This window comes from Capricornis sumatraensis, chromosome 2 (genome assembly GCF_032405125.1).
Source record: "Capricornis sumatraensis isolate serow.1 chromosome 2, serow.2, whole genome shotgun sequence".
Classification (NCBI taxonomy): domain Eukaryota; kingdom Metazoa; phylum Chordata; class Mammalia; order Artiodactyla; family Bovidae; genus Capricornis; species Capricornis sumatraensis.
In genome coordinates this window covers 88370299-88388938 of record NC_091070.1, presented here as the reverse complement: position 1 = coordinate 88388938, position 18640 = coordinate 88370299, and the positions used below count along the sequence as shown (strand labels likewise).

The 18640-nt window shown below is 37.7% G+C and overlaps 1 protein-coding gene across 6 annotated transcripts in view; it reads right to left on the bottom strand.

The window, feature by feature from the left end:
- Window positions 1-256: 256 nt before the first annotated feature.
- Window positions 257-18640, bottom strand: part of DPP8 (dipeptidyl peptidase 8) — a 51523-nt gene continuing 33139 nt past the window's right edge. The window contains exons 15-20 of one of the 6 annotated variants that reach the window (XM_068965241.1): window positions 17515-17660; window positions 10264-10410; window positions 8900-9052; window positions 7546-7688; window positions 6731-6842; window positions 257-4384 (exon numbers count right to left, since the gene is read on the bottom strand). In XM_068965241.1, coding sequence (XP_068821342.1) covers window positions 4262-4384; window positions 6731-6842; window positions 7546-7688; window positions 8900-9052; window positions 10264-10410; window positions 17515-17660 — 824 coding nt within the window. In that variant the 3' untranslated portion in view covers window positions 257-4261. Of the gene's footprint in view, window positions 4385-6730; window positions 6843-7545; window positions 7689-8899; window positions 9053-9671; window positions 9859-10263; window positions 10411-17514; window positions 17661-18640 lie in introns of those variants that run through there. The other 5 variants (XM_068965238.1, XM_068965236.1, XM_068965240.1 and 2 more) reach the window with 5 other exon arrangements.

The window sequence follows — 18640 nt, the reverse complement described above, 5'->3', positions numbered from 1 at the left end:
TCAAGGAAGCCTGGATGTACCTTTGGTTAGCATCTATACTAGGAACCACATGTAATCAATCACCTTGCAGTCTTCATTCTCCACTGCAAGCACATGATCTTGTTCGTGTGTTTTAACCAGTCACGGTTGCCACTAGTCAAAGCAAGAGTGTACAAATGCGGAATGGGGGAAAAAGGGACATTTACATCAATTAATTTTAGCAGCATCTTTATTGCAACAAATAACCTGTAATAAAATGCAACAAAACTAATGTTTCACTTTACATGATTAAAAGCCATGTAGCTGAAAATGAGAAAACCCATAAACTTACTGGAGTGAGACATGCAGTTCTTTTTATACAAGTCAACGCTTAAAACAGCAGGCACTTTATGTTCTAAAATTAAAGACCTGAACTCCAATTGTGCTGAATGCAACATAAATTTGTATTGGGGTTATTTAAAAACAAACATACAAACACTACTTCTCTCTCTGTGAGGGACTTCTTAAATGATTACCTAGAACTGTCCTTTGACAAAGTAAGAAAAAGCTGGAGCCAGCACCTTGCACTAACATGCCTTCATATTTTAGGCTGCGAGATGGACAGGTGAGGTTGGGCTGTGGAAAGGTGAGTCAGGAAAGTTTCCTATGTCTGCTGGGAACGGACACTCAGCTTCCATATCTTAGTTTAGATATGGCCATGTCTCTTTGCTTACTTTAAATAGCTCTAATTTGGGTTCCTAGGCTTAAACAAGCACTTTATATCCCAAGCCCCAAACCTCCCACTACACCGAGGAAGACACGTTGAGTGTAACAATTTTAATTAACTTCAGAATGTCATATACTAATTAGAAGTACTGCTTCATTAATAAGCATGCTTAGCATTTACTTCAGAATGGAAAAATTAACCATTTTATGTTATCTTTAAAATGTTTCATAGGAATATATTAATAAATACTTCTTTAAAAATTTGCCTTTTCTACATATCATTTAACTACCATGAGTTGGGATATCTGGATGGAGTCTAGTAATGACAAAGCACTAAGGGGCTGTGTGGCCACGGGTTTATTTTCTCCTCTCTATATGGAGGTTCCTCCTCTAAAAAACGAGAACATCAGGTTATATCAAAGATATAATAGCTTGAAAGTTCTGTAATTCTATAATAATGAGAGACTCATAGGAATCATTCCACCTAAAGAGAGACAATATTACAGAGAGGTGGGATACACTTTTCTTTAAGAAATAAAACAAGTAAAAGTAAGCATCAGTTATCTATTACCTCATTCTTTTGAAAAATCATGCATGCATTGTGACTTCTTCCTCTTATGTATGAGGCATTGGAAACAAGCCAGGAATAGCAAGAGGGAAAAACCTTCATTCCAAAATTAATCTCCAGACCAAGGGGAGATAGTTAATATCTTCTGCTTCTTTCAGAGTGAAAAAACAGCCAATAATTATTGTATGAGGAGCAATCTTAACTAATTTTTTAGGTTCTTGAAAATCAGTCCAGTGTAAAAATCACCTACTATTTTCTTAATCCAACTCAGTCCTATAGGAGAGTTTCTTAAAGTAGCCCCACAAATGACTTGCTTTAGAGTCACCTGGAAAGCTTGTTAGAAATGCAGATTCCTGGTCTCCACTTAATCAACCAAATCCAAATTTCTAAGAGTAAGGTTCAAGAGTGCATTTCTTTTCAAAAGCATCCCAGATGAATCAGATCTTGAGTCTCACTGCTCAACATACAAGCAACCATACCTACCTGATGGCTGTTCAAGTGCACTCAATTATCAAACCTGCAAAACTCCCCGTTGATGTTTAACCTAGTGCTTTTTGGTTCTCATTAAAAATGTTGCTATACTCTTGCCTTTTAGTTTGTTGCCCATACATAGGGTACAAATAGTTTTAGTGAGGTTTCTACAGATTGCCTGAATTGACTATGCTTTTCACATTGATTTTAAAAATCAAATTCAGTCAAGTTGTCTTTCTGCATGCAAATTCAGTCAGGTGTTTTCCCCCTCTATAGAAGGCGAATGGCCTTTAACTGACGGTCAGGGCAGTTAAACAGATGCATTCCTTGTGATGGGAGGAAAGCAGATGGCAAGAAGCAAAAGAAGAACACCTGTGAATCTGAGAGTCCATGAGGTTCCTCTAAGGTTTGTTTGGTAAAATACGAGATGCCATTTTGAAAACACAGCAATATTGGGTAAAAGGTTTCAAATGAACAACTGTCTAAAAGCTACTGTATACCATTTCTACTTTGCATATTATATAAGGATATATCCTCGGAGACCAACTAGGTCCACAAACAAAAATCGTCTTCAGTAATCAGATACAAACTTAAGTCATGGGGGAAAATACTTTCTTGGGGAAGAATATTACCCAAATCAATTTAATTTAACATTGAAAAGAATATAAACATATCTCAGCATGGGAAAATATCATAAACAAGAAAATCAATACATATACAGTCATAGGGAAAAAGTGTGGTACCTATAATACAGTATAAATACAAAAACAGCAAAACCCAATCCCCCTCCATGGACAGAACCACCAGGTCACCCTGCCATCTCTGGACCTCTCCCACCTCCCATGTGGCCCTCAAAGATGAAGTCCACCATCTCAAGCACAGTTATCTTTACTAATGGAGGCTGTGCTCTCTAGGATTAGGACTCTATTCACTCTGTAATGGTGACAGAGAATAAAATTTTTTTCTCTTGGAACATTGTTTAGAAGTACTGATAATGACTTTCCAAACATTGAGGCTTGTGATAAAAAGGGTCAAACTCTTGGGTGCCTTCTCTGACATTGGCTCCAATGTGACCCAGCTAGCACCCTAAGATTCTAAGATGACAGATCCCAATCAGCACCAATCAGCACTATGAGCTCCCTTAATAGTCAAGTGCTAGGGCTAAATCAGGAAAATGTCATGGCCATTCAAGAAATCGCTTATAAGCTTTGAACACTGAAAAAGAGTCATGGCTGGCTGGGGATCAGTTTATGGAAAAGAGGTTGTCTGGAAACCTCTGTATTTTAAGATCACAATATTTAAATGATGCTCAAATAATTTATAAAGGTTCAAGAAAGTTTCAATTTGTAAGGCTTCCAAAATTAAGAAGAAAATAACAAAAAATTAGAATTAGAAATGTAAAAGTAACTGTAAGGAGCTTTTCTTCCCCTGAATAATGTTAGTCTGTAACTGTTGGCAAGAGAGTGATTTCTTAATTCTGGTTTCCTTAACTAATATTCTAGGAGTTTAAATTTCAATTCTTAAACTTTTTCATGAGTATTTTTGGTCAGATTATACTTCTGCTTAGTTCGTAAGCAGACCCTTGCCTTCTCCTCTCCTTGCCATTCTCCACACCCTGGTCTCCCTGACTCCACCAAAATTCCCTTCCATTGCCCTAAAACTCTGGAACATTTCAGTGAGGAAATACCCAATGGAAAATGGCACCACTAAATTTTCTGAAGAATACGAGTGAATGTGTACTTTCTTCTTTTCCCAAAGGGAAAGGAACTGCCTGCAAATATTTAAGCTCTAATTATCTGATTAAAATTTTCCTGCCTGTAATTATCAATATTATAATCATGCTACATATATAGTTACTTGCCTTTATGTGAAAAGAAAAACCCACTCGGTCATATCATCAAAGAGAACCATTTATACTAGATACAATTTAAATTGGCTAAAAACTGGTCAGAGTTTGAATGAAACAAAGTAAGTGTCTTTAGGAGGCCACTAACTTAACCTTCAACAATCATTAATGATTGGTTAAATCTTAGGTTTAATAGTGATTACTTTATAACATGCTGGATATACCCCAAGCAATGAAGCAGAAGCTATTCAATTACATTTAAGTGCTATCAAATCTGTAACTAGTCAGAGATTCTGGAATTGAACCAAGCCAATCACTAATATCATCATATTTTAACAAACTCAGAAGTATACTGTAAAAATACACTAAGTCCATGAGGTTTCATAATGCTATTAAAAATGAAAATAAGGTAGTATGAATACATGGTGCTAATGTCTTATTTTTCTCAGTGATTTTCAAGGTATTGCTGGGTCCCTTAGAAATATGTGTCATTTAATTTTGTGTGTGTATGGTTAAGGTATTAGATTACTATCCACAAGCTGTAAACACCTGCATGGCACCAGATATACTTTCAGAAGTAGATGTTATGTGGCAAGTACCAAAATGTGATGATCAATTCTCTACTGATTAAATTTAAACTTCCTCATTTGGTTAAACAGCCAGTGTATACCAGAGTTCTACACAGGTCAAAATTATATCACTTTCAGAGCAGCAATACGTGATCCAAGGTTTTCTTGAAGGTAGTGCAAAAGGTGCAGTTCATAATGTTCTCCAGATTCAGGGACTCTTATGCTGTGTCTCTCCTGAGGATAGATCTTAAAAACAACAACAAAATCAAAATACAAAAAATAAGAACTTAGTATCTCCTTCCAAAGCTTTCCAGAGATTCTCAACGGGATTAATAACATGGAGCAGAGCTTCTCCAAGATATTGCATACACACCTCCAATGTAAAGGCTCCCCTCCTTTTTTTCTTTATTATTATTAAAAACCTTTTTTTTGGCCATGTCTCACAATGTGTAGGCTCTTAGTTCCTGTCCAAGGTAGGTACCAATGCCCCCTGCACTGGAAGTGTGGCATCTCAACCACTGAACTGCTGGGGAAGTCCCTCTTCTTTTTGTAATTCCCTATGTATCACTAAGCTTACAGAAGGATCAACGGTTCTCCAAGTGTGGTTTGCAGACTTCTGGAGTCTTCAGAAACCCTTTCAAGGGATACACAGGGCCAAAACTACTTTCAGGACAAAACTAAGACAAAACTAAGACATTAAAGAATAAGCGTTTATTCACTGTGTTGGCACCTGCACTGATAATGAAAGGCAATGGTGGGTAAAACTGCTGGTGCCTTAGCATGAATCAAATCAGTGACACACACTTTAGTAAACAGGAAAAAATGCCAGCTTCATTTAAGCAGAAGTAAAATTTAGAATTTTATTAAATTGCAACCCTTGAGCAGAGGTCTTTTTATATTCTGTGGTGATAAAATGGGCAGAATGCATAAAGCACTTCTGCTACAGGATGTCTGAAGGGAAAGACTTGTACAACTGAGTTTTCTTTCTTTCATCTGTGCCTTGAGGTACGCAAGCTCTTAAATCCCCAGCCGGGGATCGAACCCATACCCCCTGCACTGAAGTGTGGCGTCTTAACCACTGGATTGCCAGGGTCTCTAAAACTGAGCTTATAAATGGAACTCCATTTTCTCACTTGAAAGAAAGACATCTACGGTGATTCAGACTTGGCTATTTGGCAAACATTCTCTCAAAAATAATGTGAGCTGGCTACTTCAAAGACAACATTGACAGTATCTATTGTTAGTGACAAATTTCGAGATTTTAAGTGAAAATTAGAATTTTGGAAAACTTGCATCTACCACTACTATTTCATGAGTTTCCCAATACCTGGAAGACTTTTCTGTTGGGATCAGTGGTAGCATTAATGCATGTGATTTTTAAAATACTGTATGATGAAATCAGTCAACAATTAGAGGTGAACCAGTGTTTTCCAGATGACCAATGCATGGATAAAAGATGCATCTGAAGTACAAGAGCCACCCAACAGACTATAACAGAGCATGAAAAGTTTATAGATGCGTCTTCGGATTCCACACTAAAACTAACCTGTAAGAAAGTACCATTTGTCCAGCTTTAGTGTAGCAACAAAGAAGAACAGCCATTATTATCTGAAAAAGCTAAGATATTACTCCCATTTCTTAGCTAGGTATTTTGTGAGGCTGAAACTTCTTCACTTATTTAGCCAAAACAACACTGCACAACAGAAGTAGATACGAGCACTGAGGTGTTATTTCTTATTAAGTCAGATATTAAAGGGATTTATAAATATGTAAAACAGTACTAACTTTCTCAGTAAACTTTAAATTGTTTTCCCCCATTTAAAAAATGTGATCTGTGCTAATATGTAATAATAGTTTATCACTGTTAAATAAATAAATATTTTAAGATTTTCTTAGTCAATGTAAGAGCAATACTCATAGACATAACTCATGCAAACAAAAACTGTTTGGTATATAAAAGGGTCCTGAGACCCTTGAAAACTGATGCTATAGCTAAATACCTCATAGTTTACCTGAACAAATGCCAACTGAAACATAAAAGTAACATTTTTCATTTCTTACGAGTGTATAATCCACGCAAGGAGTAGAAACAAGGAAGGAAAGGAACAGTTTCTCTTAAAGGCTTTTTTTTTTTTTTTTTAAATAATGGAGCAATGGAGGTGGGTAACTTTTGGTTTCTGCCCCACCGTCAATATAAAATAGAAGAAAATTAAAAGACCATATATTCAGGTCCTAAAAATCCTTTACAACAATGAAATCAAGTAGCATTTCCTCACCCTTCCAAGGGGAAGAAGAAAAGCAAAGGAGGATAGTGAATGGACTCCTGTCATCTTGTCCACGATTACAAACTGAAAGCAGATACAGATACACAAGTCATGTAATCGGACAGGCCAATTTTCATCCTGACTTCAACAGAATAGAACCTTAACTTTTATCCAACCAGAGGCACTGCTAACTATGCCTATTATTTCAGTTCTCTTAAGCAGAGAGTAGCCACAGCTGAAAATTCAACCTCACTCCATAGTTTATTATATTCCAAAGTAACCAATCATGAATCATGACTATTTTAATCAGAAAATTAAAAGAACTCACCTGTAAATCATATGGCTTTCCAGCCCTCACTAAAAAACTCAGTAATATACTGGTGTGTGCAAAATGAACATTCTCATCCAAGAACCCATGTAAGAGTAGTAAACGATTTGGTCTGGAGAAATGGAAATATCAGAGGATGAGGTAAAATAGAGAATATGGGAAAACTACTTAGCTTGTTAAAACTAACCATAACCTACTACAATAACTTCCTTATACTGTAATGTTAGAATAAGGATTCAACATTTCAATATTAAATTAGTAATATATCAACCAGATGCTACATGTAATGAAAAAAATTAAATGTGTTCAATTTTCTATTAAGATATTATCATACATTAATAATTACAGCATATCCCTAGAAAAAGAATAATCATATATGCTATTTGTAAAATATATGGAAGCAGAAATGGGATTTTTTCCACTCTGTAACAGTGGTGGTGTGCTGTGCTTAGTTGCTCAGTTGTGTCCAACTCTTTGAGACCCCATGGACTGTAGCCTGCCAGGCTCCTCTGTCCATGGACATTCTCTAAGCAAGAATACTGGAGTGGGTTGCCATGCCCTCCTCCAGGGAAACAGTGGTATACTTAATAAGCTTCTTTTAGCACTTAAGCAATTGCTTCAAATATAACTTGCTAAAAAACCCAAATTATATGAACTAGCCTATAATTCAGCTTTAAGAAAACAGCCATGCTTTCTAGTAATCCATAAAATATTAGTTTTATTTTTGTCATATTTGTAGCTTTCCTTATTATTAAAGACAATCTTAAAAAATACAATTTTAAATTTATAATTTTAATTTTAAAGCTTGAACTTACTCAGAGGGGAATTTTTCTGCTTGCATGGCTACAGATCCTAAGTAATAGCCCTGTTCATTCTGGTCAGGGTGACCCATATAACGTTCCGTGTAGCCTGTATCATAGAAGATCCACAGAGTGACTGGGGCCCCAGCAATAGCAACCTACAGAAGATAACAGTGACAGTCAAGTGCGGTTCAGAAAAGAATGGTTAACACTGAGAGTCTGTAACTGCAAATTTATAGGCTGAAATTATCTTTAGGCTTTGGCCTCACAACTGCGGTCTCAGGCTACTCAGAAAATCAAAGGGGAATGCCAAGGTCAAGAACTTGATACTTAATGAGTCAGATAGCTTCATGTTCCACAGAGGTGGCACACACTAAATCCTTAACCTGGGCTGGATGAAACACAAACATGAGTCTCCATGAGAAGAGGAGACTGAGCTAGAACATATGTCTGCCCCGGGGTAATGAGGAAAAACACGGGACAAGCGCCAGTTTTACACAGGAAGGGCAGTCACCTTCTTCTTTTTTGTTCTTTTAGCTTCCGTTGGCAGTACAAAATGTAAAACAATGAATGAAATTTATTTACGTACTAAACACTTGTCTCATTTTAAGGCTCCCACACAGTTTTATATTTAATTATTGTAATTACTTTCTTGACAGCTGCAAGCCTGGGAAAATTATGGCAGTATTCAGACTTCATTTCGTGGTTATTATAAATAAAGATTATCTGAATATACAAAAACCTTATCACTTTTATTCCTAAAAATAAATAATTTCCGCTGTAAAATAAAATCATGTTAATGAAATATTAAAAAAAGAAAAATGCTACTCATTATTTCCATTTTCTTAACAGTTTTTAGCATCTTTTTTCTAACATATTTTTCTAAGAGTTTGTTTATAAAGTTGTAATCACTGCTTATATATTTAGTAGTTTATTCATTTGGTACAGATTTACTTAGGACCTACTATGTGCTAAGCATTGTGCTTGGGTGCTGAGGATATAGTATAAGGCAGATAGATCCCTGCCCTCAGAGGCTGTAGCCCAATAATTAAACAAATAAGAACAACCCAATACGAATGTGGGTTTTACTAATCATGACTATCTCCCATAATATTTGGCATATGTCTGTTAATAGCTAATAACTGATCAAGCAGACAAGTATTTTACACAGATATATACAGATAAAGAAATATAAATATATATCCCACAAGTTGACAAGATAAATCTATTATTTCTCATGGCTGTTAAACACACAAACCCTAACATTTCATAATACTGTCAACTTCAGAAATTTGGTTCTTTTCTTGTATCTCAATTTATAGAAAATTCTACCCTTATTGCAAAAGAAATACCATAGGAAATCACATACCCTGAAGATATCTGACCTCTGCATTAACGCCATTAGGGACAGGTATCCTCCATAGGACCAGCCATGGATGCCCACACGATCTAAGTCAATGAAATCATATTGAGAGGCTAGATACTGGAGTCCTTCCACTTGATCGTCAATTTCTATTTGACCCTGTCAAAAAAGGGAGAACATTTCACTGATTCTGATAAATAAAAATCTCATTATAAGAGTGTTTTGAAAGCTGGCAGATGTTCTTACTAAAAACACCTGTGGTTTTTTTTTTAGAAAAGAACTTATTATTGATTGAGATTCTGTGGCTTGGAAAAAATTTTTTTACCTCTATTTAGAGATAGGAGCCTATAGCTTCTGTTGCTAGCCTGTCCTAGAGTTTAGTTACCTCTTAGTCACAAAGTTCTTTCCTACTGCAACCCCAAATGTTCTTTGTCATATGGGTATTTCCCATTTCCATTTGTTCTGTTGTCTGCTAAGAGGTCAGCATCTTCCTTGTAACAAGCCTTCCTATACCCAAAGATGAAAAATTAGCCCCTTAAGTGGATGACTAATTTTACTTCTCTTTAAAACTTCATGCAATGAAGTGGAAGGAATCCCTCTCGAGGTCTTGTCCTCCTCTTTGCCCATTATCTACCTCTAGGGATGGAACATACAATTTCTTTAAAGTCCTACATAGTCCTAATTCCTATCACCACCACCCTATCTGTATTACTAGGCCTGCCAGTGCACACAATCTCACTTCACTGCGCCAAAAACAAAAATAAAAACAAAAACTTACATGAGAATACAACATAAGGTCAAAGAACTGGCTGTGGGAGAAAATCCCCATGTCTTACTCAGCATGTCCAATACACTGGCAAACACAGTAACTGCCTTACTGTGCAAAAGGAACATCGGATTCTCATCATTTCCCAAAGCAGCAGAAAGGACATGGGGCATCTCTAAAAGGTAGCATTTAAAGCTTCCTGTAGAGAGAAAGAGGCTTGTCACAAGGAAGGCACTAACCAGTTGGTTTCTCTCTTCACAGAGGACAGAACAAATCTCAATTATTCCTCTTAATAGTGTACAGGATGCTGAAAACTAAATGTGATGCCTTTTGGCTAAACTGGACATAAAAAATAGAAAGAGAGGGGGTTTCTATGTAAAAGTGGTTCTTTCTCAGCTCCACAAAGCTACTTATAGGTGGACTGGAATAGCCTAGTGAGGATCAGGTGGCACCTTCCCTCCCACCCCAAACACACACTCACATATGTACACACGCACACTCACTCACAGTCCCTTCCCCATTTCTGTCTCTGGGATTTCACATCAAACAAAGCACCAAAAACTGCAAATGTCTTTAAAAGAGAAATGTTGGTATGCTCACACACCATTTTATACTTAAAGGCGCCTTCAAATTTAAGCCCTCGGTGGCAGGACCCCCTGTTGTCTATCACCACAACCACATAGCCCAGAGAGGCCAGGGTGTTCAGTCGGAAGTACTTCACGCCTTTAAACCGATTATTCACCAACTGCACCTGGGGAAGAAAGACAGCTTCAGTGAAATGGATTCTGTGGTGACACCCAAAAGCAAATGAGAGAGGCAGGATGCTGCTAAAAATAGAAAGCTTACATTTTTAATATTATTTTGCCTATAAAATGAAATCATTTTCTTGTGGCAAGAATACATAAAATGGACCCTCTTAAAAATTTAAGTGTACAATACTGTATTGTTAATCATAGGACAATTTTGCACAGCAGATCTCAAGAACTTATTCATCTTGCATAATTCAGAGTTTTTTTTAAGGTCACTGTTTAGTAACTCCCTCTTTCCCCTTCCCTGATATATTTTTAAATTAACTTAAATCTTTTCACGTTTATGTTCTTTCTTTTCTTTCTTAACTTCACATGCAAAGTTAGAGGATTAATGAACAATTACAGACTTCAAAATCATAATCTAGATATTAACTACAAGATAAATGATTTAGTCTATTCCATAAAAAAGTTACAAGAATGATTACTTCTACCTTGAGAAAGAAATGCACCCTTCAAATGATGGAACAGGATCATTTTTTTTTCTCCCTACCTGTATATTCTGGGATTGTCTCTGACCAGTAGAAGGAAAACTTCAGTACTTTAATAAAATACTGTGACCAGTCAGCTTACTTTTTCCTGTTACACAGATCAGTGCAAAAGGTAATGATTCTTAAAAAACTTTAGCATCCTAGAAACTATACTTCAAAATGACTGAGAAATTAAATGCAGTTTAGTGCTTCACTAGAAGTAAACTCTCCAGTGAAAAGACTTTAACTAATGGGCAAAAAGCTACAGAAGTTCAAGGTTTTGGTGGACACTAAGAGGAAAGAGGAACTAAAGAGCCTCTTGATGAGGTGAAGGAGGAGAGTGTAAGAGCTGGCTTAAGACTAAATATTTAAAAAACTAAGATAATGGCATCCAGCCCCATTACTGCATGGCAAATAGAGGGGAAAAGGTGGAAGTAGTGACAGATTTCCTCTTCTTGGGCTCTAAAATCACTGCAGACGGTGACTGCAGCCATGAAATCAGAAGACGACTGCTTCTTGGCAGGAAAGCGATGACAAACCTAGACAGTGTGTTGAAAAGCAGGGACATTACTCTGCCAACAAAGGTCCGTACAGTCAAGGCTATGGTCTTCCCAGGGGTCACATATGATTGTGAGAGCTGGACCATAAAGAAGGTAGAATGCCAAACAACTGATGCCTTCAACTGTGGTGCTGGAGAAGACTCCTGAAAGTCCCTTGGACAGCAAGAGAGCAAACCCATCTTTTGTTTTGTTTTGTTCCATTTCTTGGTGCCAGAACCTGGAACAAACCAGTCAATCTTAAGGAAGATCAACCCTGAATATTCACTGGAAGGACTGAAGCTGAAGCTGAAGCTCCAGTATCCTGGGCATCTGACGTGAACAGACGACTCATTGGAAAAGTCCCTGATGCTGGGAAAGATTGAGGGCAGAAGAAGAAGAGGGCATCAGAGGAAGAGATGGCTGGAAGGCATCACCGATGCAATGAACATGAACTTGGGCAAACTCCAGGAGACGGTGAGGGATGGGGAGGCCTGGAGTGCTGCAATCCATGGGGTCGCAAAGAGTCAGACAACTGGGGGACTGAACAACAACAACAAAGACAGATAATAAACAAAAAATGCATTCTGGCAAAACTAAGAAAGTGTTCTCTGGTGGAAACCATTGGGAAAACCAAGTTAGTCAGGAATTAAAATAAGAATTGATGCTATCTTCACTCAATCAACATCTACTGATCATTTACTGGGCTAGACTGGAGGTGGGCGTGTACAAAAATCTTCCTTTTGAACTTCTGGATGCTTAGTTACCACTGTAACAACTGCCAAACAGGTCTTTCTGTTTCTATACTTGCTTCCATATAAGCTATTCTCATAGTAACAGAACGATGTTTTAAAAATGTAAACCAAGTATGACTTTATAGCTTGGCTCCTTCTAATGGTTGGGCATTTAGATCAGAGTAAGATCTAAACTCCTCACCATTGCATTCGAGACCCTACAATATTTGGTCCTTGGCTATTTTCTCTCACCTCGTCTCATACCATTTCTCCCCCTTGAGCACTGTATTCCAGTCTTACTATCAATTATATTGAGTTGGTTCTAACCCCAGGACCTTGACATTTATTTTTCCCTTAGATCTTTAACGTGGCTCATCCCTTCTCATCCTCTGCAACCTTAGAGAGCTTCCTTGACCTTCTGATCAGAACCCTCATTTTAGTCACTTTGTTATCTTCCTTCTCAACAATTATTCATAACACTGCCATTATATGAAGTTATATAATTTATCTTATTTTCCTCATTAATCTTCATGAGGGTGGGACATTAGTCTGACTTGTTCATTGTGGTATCCTCACTGCCTAGAATACTGCTTGGTACATAACAGGCACTCAGTAACTATTTGCTGAATGAATGAATGAAAAATAGAGAATGATGGTTTTCCTTTCTACCTTGGAAAGAGGTGTTTGGTGGGCAAAGGTGCTTGTTTTTCAAGGAAGGGAGCTGCAAAAAGCAGCACTAAGCCTAGAAGAGCACAAATACGAACATATAAGAAAATTAACTCACTTCTTTGCCTGCTGTAAATCACGGCCTCAGTTGCCTGATAGAAACATTTTCCCCCAGAGCCAGTGTTTTTGCCTTTGTAGCCTCAAGGCCTGCTTCTTCTTAGAAGAAGGTACTTAAACATAATGCCCTTTAGCACCAAGAATTCAAAAGTTTTCTTCAGTTATCAATTCTTCAAAACCTGTACTCTGCTATTTTAACCTCACTTATGCATTTATGTTTGCAGAACAGTGTCCAACACATAGGAAGTATCATAAGTATTTGTTAAATAAACATTTTTACTTATTTATTTTTAAAGGTATTCACTTTTATTAATAACCATGTATTGATTTCACACATAGTTGAAATAAAATTTTACAATCCACGGTATGATCCATGATTAAATACACATCAAAAGTACAGAGAAAGACATTCATTTTTTGATATAATGATGTGAGATTTGTGACTTTAACGCTTACCAAACAAAGCCTAGGAAGCACTCAGTAAGCATGATATACACTAATTCCATGCCTTTTCCAGGGTTTCTAACAGGTTTCTAGGTTGCTGCTAAGTCACTTCAGTTGTGTCCGACTCTGTGTGACCCCAAAGACAGCAGCTCACCAGGCTCCCCCGTCCCTGGGATTCTCCAGGCAAGAACACTGGAGTGGGTTGCCATTTCCTTCTCCAATGCATCAAAGTGAAAAGTGAAAGTGAAGTCGCTCAGTCGTGTCCGACTCTTTGCGACCCCATGGACTGCAGCCTACCAGGCTCCTCCATCCATGGGATTTTCCAGGCAAGAGTACTGGAGTGGGGTGCCATTGCCTTCTAAATAAACAACACTACTGTTATCAGTAAAAAGTTTAAAGCAATAAGCCTTAACAACTTCAAATAGAATTATTTGTTGCTTTCCTTGGTTTCACTTATGTCCTACTGCAGGCACTGCTACATTTAATCAGGAAGTAATTCCTTTCATGTTATGAATTGAGACATTGTTCCTTATTCAAAAAGACTTCCACTTTGACCTGAATACCCACCAAGGGAAGAAAAAAAAAAAAAGGCTTGGATCACTTTTAGGATTTAATCAAATTTTGCAAGGTTACTGTGTGCTAGTAGAAAGATCTGGTCTTACATTAAGGAGTCTCTTCATAACTAATCAAAATGATTATCAAACACAAGGATGAATGATCTCCCAATGGGTTGACGTGCCAACCAATTTTATCACTCAAAGTCTTATGGTGACATCTCCCTGCAGACTGAACACCAGATTTTCCTCTGGCCTCACCAAAGAACACTTTGATAAGCAAAGAGCTCTATTTTAGTGGTATTAAGTACATTCACACTGTTGTACAACCACCACTGATTTCCAGAGCCTTTTCATCATCGCAAACAGAAACTTCAAATCTTTAAACAATAATTCCCTATCCCTCCCCCAGTCCCTGACAAGCTCTACTCTACTTTCTATCTCTATGAATTTGCTTCTTCTGGGTATCTCACACAAGTGGAATAATACAATATTCATCCTTTTGTGCCTGGCTTATTTCACTTAGCACAATATCCTCAGGTTTATCCATGTAGCATAAGTCAGAACTTCCTCCCTTTTTAAGGGTGCATAATATTCCTTTATATATCATATTTTGTTTACCCATTTGTCTATCAATGGACACTGGGGTTGCTTCCACCTTTTGGCTATTGTGAATGATGTTGCAATTGACACTGCATACCTGTAACTCAAACAAGTATCCGAGTCTCTGCTTTCAATTCTTTTGGGTATATAGCCTGAAATGGAATTGCTGGATCAGATTATGATTCTATGTATACATTTTTGAAGTACTGCTATATTGTTTTTCACAGCGGCTGCATCATTTTACATTCCCATCAGCAAAGTAGAGTTCCAATTTTTCTACACCCTTACCAACATTTATTATTTTCTTTTTTACTTAAAAAAGAGCTATTCTAAAGGGTATGACGTGCTATCTCACTGTGGTTTTGATTTGCATTTCCCTAATGATTAGTGACACTCTCTTTTCATATGGCTTAGACTTTTTAAACTTAATTACTAATGTAAGGGGGGCTTCCCTGGTAGCTCAGACGGTAAAGCGTCTGCCTACAATGTGGGAGACCTGGGTTCAATCCCTGGGTTGGGAAGATCCCCTGGAGAAGGAAATGGCAACCCACTCCAGTACTCTTGCCTGGAAAATCCCATGGACTGAGGGGCCTGGCAGGCTACAGTCCATAAGGTCACAAAGAGTCGGACATGACTGAACGACTTCACTTCACTAATGTAAGGAGTCCTTTAGTCTTAAAAATCTAGATAACCAGCTAGTTTTTATAGTATGTTTTTCACATATCTCATATATCATTTCTTCATTGGGAAGAAGAAACATCCTCCTTATTTAAATAACAGAACATGTAAAGCTTTTAAGAGTGCCCTGTAGTTTCTCTCTTGAATTTCTTTATATTACACCTTTAAGTTCACAAAGATCTGGCTTTCAAGTTTTTAAGAGAAGTCTCATTTAACTCTTTCATAATTTATGTGTAGATAACTACAATGAAAATCATGTTTTGTTTGTAAAACACATTAAACAATGGCAAAGTGACAAGTTGATATATGATCATCACTGCTGAGATGTTATGGCTTATGTAGCTACCTTTTATGTTTTCGATAACTTGACACCTAGATACACTTCCAGATCCGAATAACTGGATATAACTATAAAATAGGATATTTACTGAATTCTAGAGAGTTGTAATTGGACCTCCCTGATGGTGCAGCAGATAAGAATCCATCTGCCAATGCAGGAGACACAGGTTCAATCCCTGGTCTAGGCAGATCCCACACGCCACGGTGCAACTAAGTCCATATGCCACAACTACTGAGCCTGTGCTCTACAGCCCAGGAGCCGCAACTCCTGAAGCTGGGAAGCCCATGCATCTAGAGCTGTGCTCTGCAACAAGAGAAGCCGTCACAACGAGAACCTGCGCAACTGCAACAAAGAGTAGCCCCTGCTGGCCAAACCTACAGAATGCCTGAGTGAGTATAGCAACAAAGACCCAGCACAGTCAAAAATAGATTAATTTTAAAAAAGAGAGAGAGAGTTATATTAGGAAAAAAACATATACATATGTATAATTCTAACTTCTTTAGGGGCTCAATGTGAGATATATAACCAAGATTAAACTTTAAAAAAAATTACCAGTTAACCAACTTACCTAACCAAAACACTTTACTCTGATAGTAAAATTTCCTTAATACTCACATGCTACTATTTAACGCAGGAAAAAAAAGAAAATCAATATGTAAACTTCTTGCAGTGCTGAAGAATAGTATGTGCTGTACTAAGCTGCTTCAGTCATGACTCTTTGCGACCCCGTGGACTGTAGCCCAGCAGGTTCCTCTGTCCATGGGGTTCTCCAGACAAGAATACTGGAGTGGGTTGCCATGTCCTCTTCCAGGGGATCTTCCCAACCCAGGAATCGAAACTGCATGTCTTGGGTCTCCTGCACTGGCAGGCAGATTCTTTACCACTAATGCCACCTCGGAAGCCTCGGGTTTAAAGTCTGCTGCTAAGTTGCTTCAGTCGTGTCTGACTCTGTGCAACCCCACAGACGGCAGCCCACCATGCTCCCCCGTCCCTGGGATTGTTCAGGCAAGAACACTGGAGTGGGTTGCCATTTCCTTCTTCAATGCATGAAAGTGAAAAGTGAAAGTGAAGTCGCTCAGTCATGTCCGACTCTGTGTGACCCCATGGACAGCAGCCCACCAGGTTCCTCTGTCCCTGGGATTCTCCAGACAAGAATACTGCAGTAGGTTGCCATTTCCTTCTCCAATGCATGCATGCATGCTAAGTTGCTTCAGTCGTGTCTGACTCTGTGTGAACCTATGGACAGCAGCCCACCAGGCTCCTCTGTCCATGGGATTCTCTAGTCAAGAATACCGGAGTGGGTTGCCATTTCCTTCTCCAGCAGCTGCCTTAACTAGCTGATAAAAGTATTATAGCTTGCTTGAGAGATCTGGCCTTAGAATGAAGAGGGGGAATTCATTAGGATACCAAAGGTTTCAAAAATATCTGTTAAGATTCTTTATTAATCAAGACATTTAATTATTTAATATCATTTTCCAAACAAGTTCTCTACCTAGAATACAACATATTTACTAACTGACATGACTATTACATTCCCCATGACAGTTACAGTCTGCACAGTGAATTAAGAAATTGACATTGAAGGAATTCCCTGGCAGTCCAGTGGTTAAGACTCTGCACTTTCACTGCCAAGGGCCTGGTTCAATCCCTGGTTGGGGAACTAATATCCCACAAGCAAAGCAGCATGGCCAAAAAAAAGAAAGTGACACTGATTTTCAAATTCGCTACCTAACAAAACCCAGCTTCCTAAACTCCTAAACTGGGTAACGAGAGCATAAGCCAGAGTCAGTAACAGCAGAGGCTCAGCAATGCTCAAATCTTAAACAACTGACCAGACATTTAAATAACAAATTATCTAAAAAGAAGAAAATGAAAACACATACACATAGGTACAGAAATATGCCTACCTGAGGACCACCATATATAAACAGCACAGTGGGGTATTTCTTTCCAGGTTGTAGATCATGAGGTTTGTACAACATCCCATACAATGTAAATCCAGTAGTGCTTTCAAAAGAAAAAATTTCTGGAGGGGTATAGTCAGGAAGAGGACCTGGGAGGAGGTAAACACATTCTGTAAAGTTCTTATGGGAGCTTGACAATCTGAGCGCAAGGGAAAAATACCATAAACCTACTACCCTAATAACTAACTATCCCTCCTTTTAGACGATAAGCAAGAAATTAAGCACAAATAGTTATATTTAAAAAGGAAATCTAATGAAGACATCAAATTATCCATTTCAGAAGCAGACACAGTATTATCAATAATCATTGGAGCCCAGGAGGTATTTACATGCAGAACACAAATACTTCACTCTCCGCTTGTATAACTTATCAATGGTTAAGCCATATACCTGATGAGAAACTGAGAGCACAAATTAACTTAACTTCCTCACAGCAGGTGCTCAAAAAACATTTCTTTATGATCATTAGAGAATAAGCCTAATCAGAACCCAGAAAAAAAATTCATGATCAGTGTTTGAAAGCTTCACAGACCTCTCCCAAGTCTGTATATACTGGATGATGTTCCAGTTGAAGCAGAGATCGGCATATTACAAATTCTAATTGTGGACCCCAGAACACACCTATACCTTGTGGTTTTGCACTAATTTCTTAACCCCTTAGGAGATATTTATGAGTGAAAATACCTAACAGAAAAAAGGTTTTGGGTATAAAATGAATTAAAAGATATATTAGTCCATTATTTATATTTAAGAAATCAAGCATTTTAAATTCAGGTAATCACAGTGCTCTTCACTCCCATACAAAATGAGGATTTATCTTTTATTAAGATGGCCATTGCAAGTGCTGGTAGAAGTTTAAGAAAGCTACCAGCTGGGTATTCCTTAAAGCTACAGCTTCCCTGCTCGTATTACTAGTTCAGTCTATGACATTCGAGTTCAGTTGTTTACCTGGGAAATCATCCAAACGTGAGTAAATCACTTCCTAGCTGTTATCTTGATTATTTTATTATTTATTTATTTATTTTTTATAGAGTGCTATCTTTTTTTTAATATAAATTTACTTATTTTC